The following is a 13,214-nucleotide window of genomic DNA, read 5'->3' as shown; positions in this document are numbered from 1 at the left end:
CCATGCAGCTAATGATGAGACTGCCTCTGCCTCTTGAATCTTTCTACATGACATAATTTCTGCATGATTTGTGTTTTTCACGATCATGCAGGCATTTTACCTCCCTTAACGAATCCACAGCTTATAGGCAGGAAATAAAAGTGTTTTCAATATCCTTTACCCCAGGTGAGGAGAAGGCTGTACCGAACTGTAAAGTAGGTCTCAAATCACAGGCTTAGCCTCCCTCCTTGCTCTGGACTGAAAAGCAGTGCCGTGGTCCATAGTGGTTTGAGGCCAGCTGTTGCACAGAAAACAATCCCATCACACTGGTGACAGCTGCCCAGATGAGCTCCCCTCAGCCCAGTGCCATGTGCTCCATGGCTCTGCTCTGCTCCCTTCAGCCCACTGTGCCCCACAGCTCTGCTATTAATACTAAGATCCCTCAGCAAATCTGAGACTTCTGTTCTCATGTTTAGCACCTTCACAGGGTCACAACTCAAAGACTCAACAGAAGCCCCATTTGTCTTGTTCACAACAAGCTGCAGCAGTTACATGTGGGACTGTCAGGTTTCCTGCTCAACTCCCTGTCTTGAGAACTGAGAAGTCTGAAAGCCAGTTTCTGTAAGAAATGAGAATGACAGTCAACACCCCAGCTATAGAGGCACCTGTGTTGTTTAACTTGACTTTAAGTAAAGGAATCACAATCTAATCCACTGCCTTCATGTATCCATACACCACTGATTTCTCTGCACATCCATGGAAACACAATATACAGCTATTTCTGTATGATTTTTATTAAAAATGCAGTCCACAAAGCAGAACTCCCATACTCAGACATGATGTACAGTGGCTGGGCATCCTGCTTTGCTACCAGAGAGGGCAGCTCAGGACTGCAAAGCCATTTATGTAGCAGCAGAGAGCCTTTCACAAATGTCAGCATCTTCCCTTACACCAAGAGGCTTGATGCCTGCCCAGAAATGCCATCGTTCAGTTTGCATCAGTGGAAGCAATTCCCCAAAGGTCAATTTATTGGAAAACTAAAGGATCTTCACCAAAATGAGTTACAGTGGCAGAAGCAAACAGAATGGGCAATTTCCTACTTCCTCTAATGTGAATAAACACAGGTTTTTCTTCCAGGGCAATACATGTGTTCTGCAGAATCTGATTAGCCACATAAAAACATTTTGGTAGGTCATTTAGATTGTGTACGTGAAAAAAAAATCTGAAGTATTGTATTCTAGATAGAAACACACCTCCATATTTACTGGGAGCAGCAACTCATACCTCTTCATACTTCTTAGAGTACAGGCACCACAGAACAAGTTCAGCATGAGGTACTTGAAATCAGAGCTTTTGCAATGCAAACACACTTTTCACCCATTAAAAAATAGATTAGAGGAAGATATAAACATCTTATTTATTAAATCAAATAGAAATGCAAAATATATTTCACATGCCTTACATGGAAAAGAGATGAACTTCCAAGACTTTAAAGCAAAACTGTGCCAGTTGACACACAGGAAACAGGAACATTATAAACAGTCACAAAGAGAAGGAAGGACTGGGGGGAGGTGACATGGGGATGCTGGGAAGGTCCTCCCCACTCGGAGAAAGATCTCTTAAAAACAAGAATGGAGTTTATGCTAAGCAAGCATTAGAAGTATGTTAATTTTAACATACACTTATTTTGGAGGAAATTGGCTAAAGACGTACAGTTGGCTACTAACTAGTCAAAACAGTGGTCTAAGTTATGTATACCATACTCATTAAGTGGACATAGGTTTAATTTTTGAGTATACCATAGTCATACGAATTAGACATGGGTTTATTTTTTGAACATCAGTAGGGCCAGCAGGAGAATCAGAAACACGAAAAACACCTTTTAAAAACTAGATCAATACACAGCCACGTTCTGTGCGACTCTGCTATTAAAAAAGGAAAAAGAGGATTAAAAATAAAACTATTTTTCTAAATATTTTAATAATTTTGTCATCCTCCAACTCTTCCTCCCTCCTACACACAATTTCTTGGAAACTGAAATGACACTCAACAGCAAATACAAAGCATACACCAATAGTATAGTCCACAGTTTTTCTAAAGAGTCAATAGTCCAGCAATTTTAAAGTGATCTATGTGCAAAAAATAAACAAATGAAAGAGTTTCTTAAAAAAAGAAGAGTCCGCTGCAGCCTTAACTTCTACTTAAAAAAAAGAATCTGAGGATTTGCACTAAGTTTCCCAGTGGAGAACAGATCAGTAACTCCAAGTACTCTGCCTAACCTGTGACTTGGTGTTGCAAAACTGTCAACATCCCAAGTTTACTACCTGCTGGCAATTGGAAAACGGACTGTATCCCCATGAGAAATAAGAAAACCACTATTCATAAACTGGTCTTCTGAGATACATAAACATGTGGTGCAGGTATGTATTCAGAGACTGCTACCTACAGCTGAGAACAGTCCTCCCAGCATGACTAACAGTAAATTATTAACAATAAAATATGCAAGACTTCTAAGAGCAGTATTTGAAATGTTCCTGCCTGCTCAATGCCTCTAGGCCTAAACTATCCGCTTGTTAATAGTGGTGTAAGTCAGGGCAGCTCTGGTGAAGTTACAGTCGAAATCACTGTGCATGAGGATTTCTGTGTGAGAAGAACAGTCCCTTGAACTACAGACTAGTTCCGTCCTGACCACACTACAATAGGGAATTGTGTTTAAACCATGAGTAATCATGCAATCATCTCCCAGCATAGTACTTCTTTTCTGCACACATGGAATGTAAATGACTGAGATTTACAACTGATGATTTTACAGATTTAATGGATTATATTTCTCTAATGGTTCTGGCAATGCAAACTCAGTTAAAAAAAACACCACCAAAAAGGCCAAAAAAACCCGAACAAAACCAACAAAAACCAAACCCAAGCTCACTGCTGTCTGCTTTTTTCTTTACTGGATGACTTATCTGGCACACAGTTAGGATTTCTAACAGTGAGTAAGCCTTCAAAGACATCAGATTAGTAGAGCTGGGGTATGGTAAAGTCCAGGTGCGGAAGACACCACAATAGATGATAAAGCTTAATCATGGCTGAGTGAAAAAGCAGATCTTATGTCTGTTATTAGTCTAGTAAATGGAGATGACGCCCCACATCCTAAGCAAGGGCGGTGAAACAGAACAATCACCAACTCATTAAACGCCTTGAGTTTTCCAGATAAAAACTCAGAAGAGCAAAACATGAGCAGTAAAGTCACTTGGTGTTTAATGGCTTTCAAAGTCACCTTCCAAAAGAGCACAACATCAAAACTATCTCCAACTTGAAAGCCATGTGGCAATATTCTCCCTTTTGCCACCCACTGCTGCACGGGACAGAGGAGCACTGTGGAGGCTGAGGGGGAGACCAGCTGCTGGAAGATGATCGGCCTTTGCCAGGGTGAAGGACTAGTGCACCAGAGCACAGAAGGAACCTCACCCAAAAACACGAGGCCTTGAGGAGAATGAAGGCAAACACACTTGGTCTGATACAAAACACTGAAGTACTGCAGAGTGTCCAGAGAAGGGCAGTGGAGCTGGTGAAGGGTCTGGAATACAAGTCCTGTTAGGACTGGCTGAGGGAGCTGGGGGTGTTGAGCCTGGAGAAAATGAGGAGGGACCCTTATTGCTCCCTACAACTACATGAAAAAAGGGTGTAGTGAGGTGGAGATCAGTCTTTTCTCCCAGGTAACAAGCAATAGCACAAAAAGACACAAGTTGTGCTAAGATAGATCATTAGGAAAAATTTTTTCACTGAAAGAGTGGTCAAACATTGGAATAGGCTGCCCAGGGAAGTGATGGAATCACCATCCCCAGAGGCATTCAACAAAAGCACAGACATGGTGATTAGGGACATGGAGGACCTGGCAGTGTTAGGGTAATGGTTGGACTCGATGATCTTACAGGTCTTTGCCAACCTAAATGATTCTATGAAACCACATACCTTAATGCAGGAAAATGGTGGTTCTGGTGCAGTTCAAATCACAGCCAAACTGGTTTTATTTGCCAAGGACAGGTAAACACTAACAACACAATTCAACCTGTGTTTCAAGTGCTGTTAGGCCCATACCACATACAACACTTAGCCCCGGTTTGTCTCCCTGTAATGCACTAAAGTAAAACCAGACCTTAAGGAATAACTTGCATAGTAAGAAAAGGTCATCAATTTAATCATTTACTTTAAGCAGGCAAGCAAATTTGTAAACATTCAAAAGCGGCAGCATCCAAGTTACAAACAATTTAAGGAAAAAAGAATTGAGATTATTAAGGTTCTTTATCCTCTCAAAAATTTTGGAAACGAACTTTTAAAACACTGCAAACATTGAACACTCAGTTGCACTTCTAAACCTGCTAGTAATTCTGCCTTCCAAGGAATTCCTCTTTCTAAAACACAAGATCTCACAGTTGCCATACTTTTTATCATTTGCCATTTGGAAGTCAGCTACCAGGGCATTTCACCTCAGTCTAAATCCCATTAGCAAAGGGAATGCCCGTGTCTTGATTCAACACCTCTTTAACTTCTGAGGGTAAAGTGTCAAAGAGGTGATCTTCCACTACGAGCCCACTTTTCCTGAGAAGCTGACACTGCCCCAGCGTAGCTGGCAGACGGTCCAAGCAGTTTCCCTTCAGTTCCAGGTAAGTCAGCTGCAACAGCTGACTTACTTTATCTGGGATTGAGGTAATACAGTTTTGTCCCAGACTCAAAGTCCTCAATTTAACACATTTAAACAACTGTTTTGGCAAAACGTCGACTTTGTTTCCTGTGATGTGAAAATGCTGAAGATTTTGAAGCAAACCTATTTCCACTGGAATCACCGCAATTGAGTTGTAGCTTACATCCAAACACCGAAGTTTCTGTAAACTGAACACTGCGGCAGGTAAGGTTTCAAGTTTGTTATTGGAGAGGTAAAGAGACTCCAAATTCTTTATGTGAGTAATGGATGAAGGAATGCTGACTATTTTATTGTGCCACAGCTTTAAACAAGTCAATCTTTTTAAATGTTGGAAACTGATAATTTCTTCAATTGTGCGTATGCTATTTGACTTTAAATCCAGTTCCTGTAAGTTAGAGAGACTGAAGATGGCATGAGGAATTCTCTCCAGTTCACAGTTCTGCAGTTCCAACTCTGCAACATTTGTCATTTTCTTAAGGCTATTGAGTACCACAAGCTTAGTGCCATCATTATGAATGACTAGTTTTGTCAGATGTGGTGCTACATCTGTGATATTGGGGGGAATTTTGGTCAAATTGCTCTTCACGTGGAGAATTTTAAGATGTCTCAACTCTCTAAGAGATTCAAGCCCTATCATTTTATTATTTTCAGAGTTCAAATTGCCTATCAAATACAATTCACGGAGGGTTTTGAGCAAATACACCCATGCAGGAATTTCTGCAACATCTGTGAATTTCACATGAAGGCATCTCAAATGGTCCCGGAGGAAGCTGAAGGCAGTCTGCTCGACCTTCGCAGGGCAGTGGTACAGATGAAGCTCCTGAAGATTTGTCATCTGGGAAATTTTGGCTGTAATTTTCGCTTCAGGAATCAGCTCCAGTTTCAACACATCCAGATCTGTCAGATCAAACACTGCATCAGGGACTCCCGACAGCATGAAGAGATGCAGCTCCTGCTTGTCCTGGGCGTTGCGGGAGACGTGTTGCCGAAGCTTTTCGTAAGTCCATTCATGGTTTAAACTGATCCCACGCAGTTTGTTCTCGCTTACCTCTGACAAAAAGACACCAAATCGCTTCGAATACAGCTGGTCATACTGATCTACCATGTGCAAGAGAAAGGCAAAATCATTTTTGACATCTGGGATATCGCTGAAGCTGCTCTCTTCTCTGACCTTTTCAAAAGAGTATTCTTTTAAAGGTATCCGGAACAGCCAGAACAGCGTGTAGAGGCAGATAAAACCATAGACACAGATGAGGGAAATATAGCTGATAAGCAGCTTCTTCAACATATAAGCCATATTGTGTGTACATTCAAACTGTGTGTAGCCGATCAGGTGTTCCACTTTCGGGTTGCAGATGTGTTCAAAACTGATGGTGTTGACAAAGTTTGCAGTATAGCAGAGAATAAATATGAACTTGACAGTCTTGATGACAGTCTGGCCAACATAGAGCTTGTAAATCAGATCGCTGTCTTCCACGTGAGCCCGGAACTTACGCACTTTCTCAAACAGCGCCTTGGCTTGCTCTCCATCTTTCTTATCTAAAATCGTGACACTGGGAATCTCGATCATTGGCTTGTCAGCTGAAAATTTGAAGCCAGATTTGGTTATCATGGGAGTGCTAGCACTTGGGCTTCCTTCATCACTGCTAGTGGAAACATACTTGGGCAAGGACTGGGCACCAGTTAACCTCTGTTTGTTCTCCTCAGAGTCCTCACATGCCGTTTCAGACAGCGCTTTTGTAGTCCAAGGAGACTCAAAGCACTTCCCCAGTATAGACACAAAATGCTCAATTTTTGAGCAAGTCTTGGGATACTTGAACCAAAAATTGCTACTGACTATTAAAATGATAGTATGGATGAGAACAAGATAGGGAAAATACTTTGAGTACCAAGGAAGAGCCAAATGATAGCACATCTGGTTAATAAATACATACTGCTGAAAATCCAAATTTGTTTTACGGCCTGAGGAATCTTTCTGCTCCTTCTTCAGCTCCTGGTCTGATTCAGTGGGTTGATACTGAGAAGAGGTAGCTCTGCTCAGAAAAATGTCAGGTGTTACAGTAGGGGCAAAGGAAACAGTTCTCATTGACGCTTCTTCTTGACCAGTGGTTGTTTCAACAGTGGTGAAGTCAGCCTTCCCTGCTGTATCAGGCTGCACTCTTGAATTTACAGTAGACTGCAAAACTGGCAAGCAGACTACCTGGTCTTTTGTCAGCTGCATGGTTCCAGCAAAAATGGCAACCATTAACATAACAACAGCGAGATAATCCATAAACACATCCCACCATGGTTTCAAGATACGGTAAGTTGGCTGGATGTCACTGAGCGATGCAACTTCTGCAAGGGTAAACATTCCTACAAGAGAACAAAGACAAAATCACTGTTGTTGACTGGGGACACGAATTTTACCATTTAAAAACAATCCTAGCTTGACATACACAACCTCAGAAGGTTTCACTTTTTTTATGTCTTGTTGCCTGTCACATATTGTCCATCATTCCACTTAACATTGTTTATCCAAAACCAAAACAGTGAAGTATTTTAGCAAAACAGAAGGCTTCTCACTTCAGGCCACACCATGCTTATGTATCTTTGCCACTTCACAGCACTGAAGCCTGCTCTGTGCAAGTGAAATATCTGAAAGGTATAATACTGTAGCTGATACGTATTAATAAAAGGAAAAGCAAAACAGACTACAGAGCACAACATCCAATTCTGTAAAAATGATTGCTTGAGTCTGAGCACAAAAAATCCAGTACTAACAGTATCTTGTAGTACCTTTCATTTAAACAAAACAGCAGTTCTCTAAATACTTTGCACTCTGCTCATGACTTGGACAGCACATTTTAGGTCTTGTTACATCATCAGCAAGGTCTCTCATTTCTTTTCATCTAACACAACACAGTATCTTCCACTCCTTCCTACTGAACATCTACATGTCTTATCACACTGATTGGCTCCTTCCCCTTTTAAGTATCACTGCAGCACAAGTGAAAGCCTTGCAGTTTGGCACAATCCCTTTTAATATACTTGGATGTTTTAAAGTAAAAAACAGTTGGATGGGGACTTGAGCAACCTGATCTGGTGAGTGGCATCCCTGCCCATGGCAGGAGTGTTGGAACTAGATGCTATTTTTAGGAACCTTCCCATCCAAACCATTTATTCTATGATTGGATCAAATATTGGTACTGTATATATTTTTCTCCCCAATTGATTTAACCCAGCTAACCAAGAACAAACCCCACAACTCTTTCTTAATATAACAGGGAAACATTTTTTCAGATATTATCACATCCTAGTGATCACAGGAACCTGGTTAGCATAGGTAGGACAGGAGCTGACTGCAAGGCTTTTCACTTGGTCTTAAACATATGCACATGAGACAAAGCAGCAAACTGACCACGGGAGAATCCAAACCTCTCTGCAGCTTTAAATAACTTGCTTTGCTTTTTGTTTTGACAAAATATGGAAGAATCAACTTATCAGCTTAAAAAAAATAAGCTTCCTGTGCAAGCAGGATGTGGTAAAATCATCATTTTGACTGCTGAATGTGTGACCCAAATTTGCCATTTCTAAAGAAAAATACCTAGCTTGTGTGCACACATGCAGCTGGGAAGGAGATAGTATGTACACTGTCCCACAGAGTCTGTCTCCCTTTGCTTGGGACAAGAACAGCTTAGCAGAGCCCAAGGAGATCAAAGCAGGCAGTAACAAGATGCATTAGATGTATTGTTTTTAACTTGTAGCATAACAATTCATACAGACCTGCACCTTACACACCGTAAAGGACAGTGTCAGAGGCAACATATATACAGCATGATAATTTAATTTAATGTCTGGATAACAGACATTTCTACACACAGAACTCAAATACCAGCAATTGCCTATATGGTAAAAGCCATGCACTAGCACCCCTCCTTCCCCACAGCAGTACAAGCAGCTCCCACATCTGGTCTGTGGGAAAGGCCAGCACTTGTCTTTGACTACCACAGAGCTCACGATCAAAGTGTCTCCTCCAACACACGGAGATACCCAGCCCCTGCCCTCCCACACTCCTCCCAGAGGCGTTTACCAGTCTTGCATACCAAGCCTAGGATGTGGTGGAGGCAGCCAGAGAGGAAAGGACTTTATCTCACTGCAGCACTCATCTTGGTGCTCTTGGCACAGTAGCCAAAACTTAAAAGTTCGGGCCGAGTTTCTCAGGGAACCAGCAGAAGGAGCTTCCAGTTCTCACTTTATTTTCCAGTGAGCAAATGAATGTCAAATACTCCTCCCTCATGAGAAGTTTTTGAGGTCCTACAGTCCTCCCAGCTACACAAGGACCTCCTTCCTGAGAAGTTCCTGAGCCTGCCCCCACACCCCTGCCCAGGGCTGCAGCTGCTGTACAAAGTGCTGAAGGACATCGACCAGTAACACGCCCCAGCTATCAAAGCCACACGGTGCATGACTTGGAAGTGCTTTACCTACACTGAGTCACAGCACGACTGCTTGCCCTGGAATTGCTACCTTTGACATTTAAACAATACCAGCGTGCGCTTGAACAGCGTTAGCCATTTGTGCTAACGTGAACAGATTGATACAAAAGGACCCTCCTAACTCCTAGGGCCCAACTGCCTGTCACCTGCCCAGAACAGGAGAACCACAAAGCTACACTAGAGGTGATTTTTTTTTTTTCCCCTGAATATGTTTGTTTTCTTTCTAGGAAGCTCTCTGGAAGGCATACTCTCCATCTCCACGCTGTTTTCACCTACCTGGGCTGCCACGAGAACTTCTCGCCCAGCAGGCAGGTTCAGCAGGAGAGCACAAAGCCAAGGCACGGGGCAGGAGAGCAGGCTGGGAAGGAGGAATGAGCTCACTGCTGCAGCAAACATGGGTAGCTGCTACTGCCTGCTCCTCTGGGCTAGCCTTTCTCTCAACTTTGCACTAGCTAATTACGTGGGAAGTTACTTCACTGCGGTTTGGGGCATGGCCTCCAGAATTCCTTTCAGAGAAAGAAGGTGATTTTTTTGCTTCTGCCATGAGAACACATGGATAAAGCATGGAAAGCCAGGCACTGCAGACATGACTGCTCTGAACAACGGAAATAATGGAAAAGAAATGACGGAGCACAAAGTGGTTCCAGCTGAAGACTCAGAAAGAACAGTAATAAAAGCAAAAGTTAACAATCACCTCTACCAGACCTCTGTCTTGCACACACAAAATCATTCCCAAAAAGGTTAGGAGACACAGCAGAGCCTGAATAATCTTCTTTGTGAGACTGTAGGCAGCATGGTGTAACAGGAGCTTTACACCAAGAAGTACCACATTCAGTGTGCTGAACACAACTTTTCTTTCCAGTTACTGATACTCAGAGAAGAGCTCCTGTTTTGGCAGCGATTAGCAGTCATAAAACACAAAAAACTCCTCTGTGGCATTACTAACACTGTCACATAAAAGACAGACCTTTTTCTAGCTATCAAAAATCAGTTCCAAGAGCTGAAAACAGAAATACCTCCTTACATGTCCAAAAGGTTTAATGTTCTGAGTCTTAAAAACCAAAATGAAAAACTATTAATCTACACACAGTATAAGACACATTCTGACAGGCTGCAAATAAATTTGATATTTTCTCTCTTAAATCCATCATAACAAGTATTGGTGTTTGATTTTACTAAACTAATAACCATAGAAGTTAACTTTTATTATATTTCTGCACACACTCAGAAATCAAACAATTAAGAGGCACTCAGAACAACAGGTCTGTACAGTATTGCAATGGGTTTGGATTTTCTTTATTCCTTTTCAATTTAAACTGTTCAAAGCTTTTGAAACCTACTGTCTAGAATAGTCCTTTAGAGTAGGTGGAGAGTACTTTCACCGCTAATTTTCAACTCCTTTTAGAAGTGATAAATTGGGCTTTGAGTTTCATTGTCAGTTACAGTGATAACACTGTGAGGAAGTAAGGAAAAAAGAAAGAAAAAAGAAAGATGCAAATGCCAGCCTGTGTCTGGCAGGCAGAGCCTGCAACACCCTGCCATAGATGGTCTCCCCTCAAAACCAGTCATGGCATGCTCTACTCACAACCCCAATGCAGAAAACATCTGCAAGCAGATGGTCAAACTGAAGAACAGAGTCCTGTGCAGCTGAAATGTTAAAATACTTGATTCCTCATGGTGAAAACATGCACTCTTTCAGCCCTTTTCAGGGCTTACAAGGCACCAAATGGACCTTGAGGGTCAGCAGAACATGGGCCTTTGACACACCCAAGATCCAAAGAGATCCTCACTAGAAAACTGAGGTTCTTTAAGAGAAATTTTTTCATTCCCACTATGGAATGTCAGGACAGACTCCTTTTTTTAAATAGCACATTTTTGTTTAGTTTTAAAAAGCATAGATTTTGATTTAAAGATATTGCAGTATGATCCTTAGGGCTGCACAGCTACATAAAGGCTTTAATTTTAACAAATAACCTTTTTTCCTCCCAAACCCTGTCTCCAGTTCTGTAACATGGATGACATTCTAGGATAGTATCAACTTCTTTCAGCTCCATCTATCACTTCTACTTATCTACTGGGTGTATTCTTTCTCCTGAAACAAAAACTTTTTGGCCTAAATAAATGCAACTGTTTTAAGCACAGCTGTTTCTTCCTGCCTTCTAAGATTTTAGGTGGAAAAATTTGAAGTTCTGAAAGTAGTGCAGTATCATGATTTGGAGCTCTAGAATTAAATCTACTTAGTTTATTTTGCAGTTACACAAGTTGAAGTGAAATTGGAATATAAAGAGAAAAAAATAACATTTGTTATTTATTCCAAATCAATGGAATTGTCATAGGTCTACAGTAAATCAGCAAGGTTAGCAACTAATTTAATACATCATTCTTCTTAACAATTATAATTATTTCATTAGTCTTAAACAAAAGCTGTAATAGAAAGAGGTCAGAATGTGATTAGCCTGGTGAATTTCTGACACATTTCAGACTACAAACGCTGAAATACAAAATGGACATACTTGGGATATTTCCTAAGAAACTGCTCTAACTTAAATACAGAAGTTAGCAGAAAAGGAAGCAGCAGATTGGTATGTCATTAATGTTTATTTACATCCTACTTCTTCCTGTACTTACAGATAAAAACTGTCTGTCCTGTAACTCACTGGCCCTCCTGTCTTAAAAGCATATTTAAAGTTAAAGCAAATTCAAAGTCAGAACAAACAAATAAAAGGAGAATTGTAGCACATGATACACTCATTTACTCTCAGGTTCCCAAGACTCCAAACAAGTCCACTTTGTTTCAGGAAACAAAAAGATTCTTGAATCTGCCTTGTTACTGCATCTGGTAAAGTATTTCCTAAAAAAACCTCAACATTTCTAGCTAAAAAGTGCTACCATGAGCAAAATTGTTTTCTCCCTTCCCACAGGAAATTAAGGAGAAGAAAAGTTTTCCCATAACTAAAAGGCTTTGCTAGCTTGTTTTTGATCAAGTGACCATAAGTTTAAATTTATTTCCACCGTATATTTTGTTGTCTCTTTCCACCAACCATTTCTACTTCTGCAATATCCTATTAAAGCAGACTATTAGACCATAATGTGATAAGAATAGAATAGAATATGAGATTCCTGTTAGCCAGGACCCTGCCAGTATCAATTGTTCCATGGACAACCTGCAAAGGTCAAAAAGATGGCACTATCCTTCTTTTTTTCCTCCTCCTTTTCTTTTCCATAGAACCAAGTATAAGGAGCTCCAGGACCTTTGTGAAATAATGCACAAAGGCATACAGGAAAGTCTAAAAATCAGGTTAGGCATTCTGAGCACCCAGACATCCATACCTGCACTGGTTATTCAGTTTGTGAAATGGGAAGTCTAAAACAAACTGAAGGTTTAAGCACCAGCAGGCTTTGTGATCGAGTAATGGAGGGAAAGTGCCCTGCTGAAGCAGGTGCCAATACTGCAACTATCCCCAGCCTGGTTTGCAGCTCCTAATAGGTTGCCTAATAGGACTTAGCTCTCTGCTGCTTTATTTCACAAGGGATTATTGTGCTTTACTCTACCTGAGCCCACTCAAGCTACAAAAGCAGCTGAAGGTACAACTGTGACTACAGCTCCTCCTCTCAACCATCCTGCAAACAAATCCACAAAATTCAGCTAAGCACAGATTTGTGCACTGAGTGTCTCTATCGCCTGAAAAGTCCAGGAAACACTTCACAGGAAAACACAAAATGGGTGTTTTTATAGTATTTCTCTACTATAGGAAATGTTCTGGTGCTACTTCAGTGATGGAAATCATTGTAAAACATTACCACCAGGATAGGGCTTGTGTTATCACATACTTCCTGATCAGTGCTTTTATCTCTGGAAAATCAAAACCAGATTTAATATAAAAAACTGCATAGAAAAAGACTTCCATTATTTCTTTCCACCAAATCAGAATGACAAGATTTCCCACTCACTGTTTCTTCCCCAAACACCTGACAGCAACCAAATCTACCCATTTGAAATTAATCTGCAAGATCTAGTTTGGTTTATTTTTGTATGGCTGTCCTGTAATGGATGATGA

The 13,214-nt window shown here is 41.0% G+C and overlaps 1 protein-coding gene across 8 annotated transcripts in view; it reads right to left on the bottom strand.

The window, feature by feature from the left end:
* Positions 1 to 757: 757 nt before the first annotated feature.
* The window catches only part of LRRC8D (leucine rich repeat containing 8 VRAC subunit D), a 52,814-nt gene continuing 40,357 nt past the window's right edge, over positions 758 to 13,214 (bottom strand). For all 8 annotated transcript variants that reach the window (XM_038144091.1, XM_038144096.1, XM_038144095.1 and 5 more), the window contains one exon: positions 758 to 7,036. In XM_038144091.1, the coding sequence (XP_038000019.1) occupies positions 4,473 to 7,034 (2,562 nt within the window). In that variant the 5' untranslated portion in view covers positions 7,035 to 7,036 and the 3' untranslated portion in view covers positions 758 to 4,472. The remainder of the gene's footprint in view (positions 7,037 to 13,214) is intronic.

Source organism: Motacilla alba, chromosome 8 (assembly GCF_015832195.1).
Source record: "Motacilla alba alba isolate MOTALB_02 chromosome 8, Motacilla_alba_V1.0_pri, whole genome shotgun sequence".
Classification (NCBI taxonomy): Eukaryota; Metazoa; Chordata; class Aves; order Passeriformes; family Motacillidae; genus Motacilla; species Motacilla alba.
The sequence above is the reverse complement of the archived record's forward strand: the minus strand, read 5'-3'. Positions and strand labels throughout refer to the sequence as shown.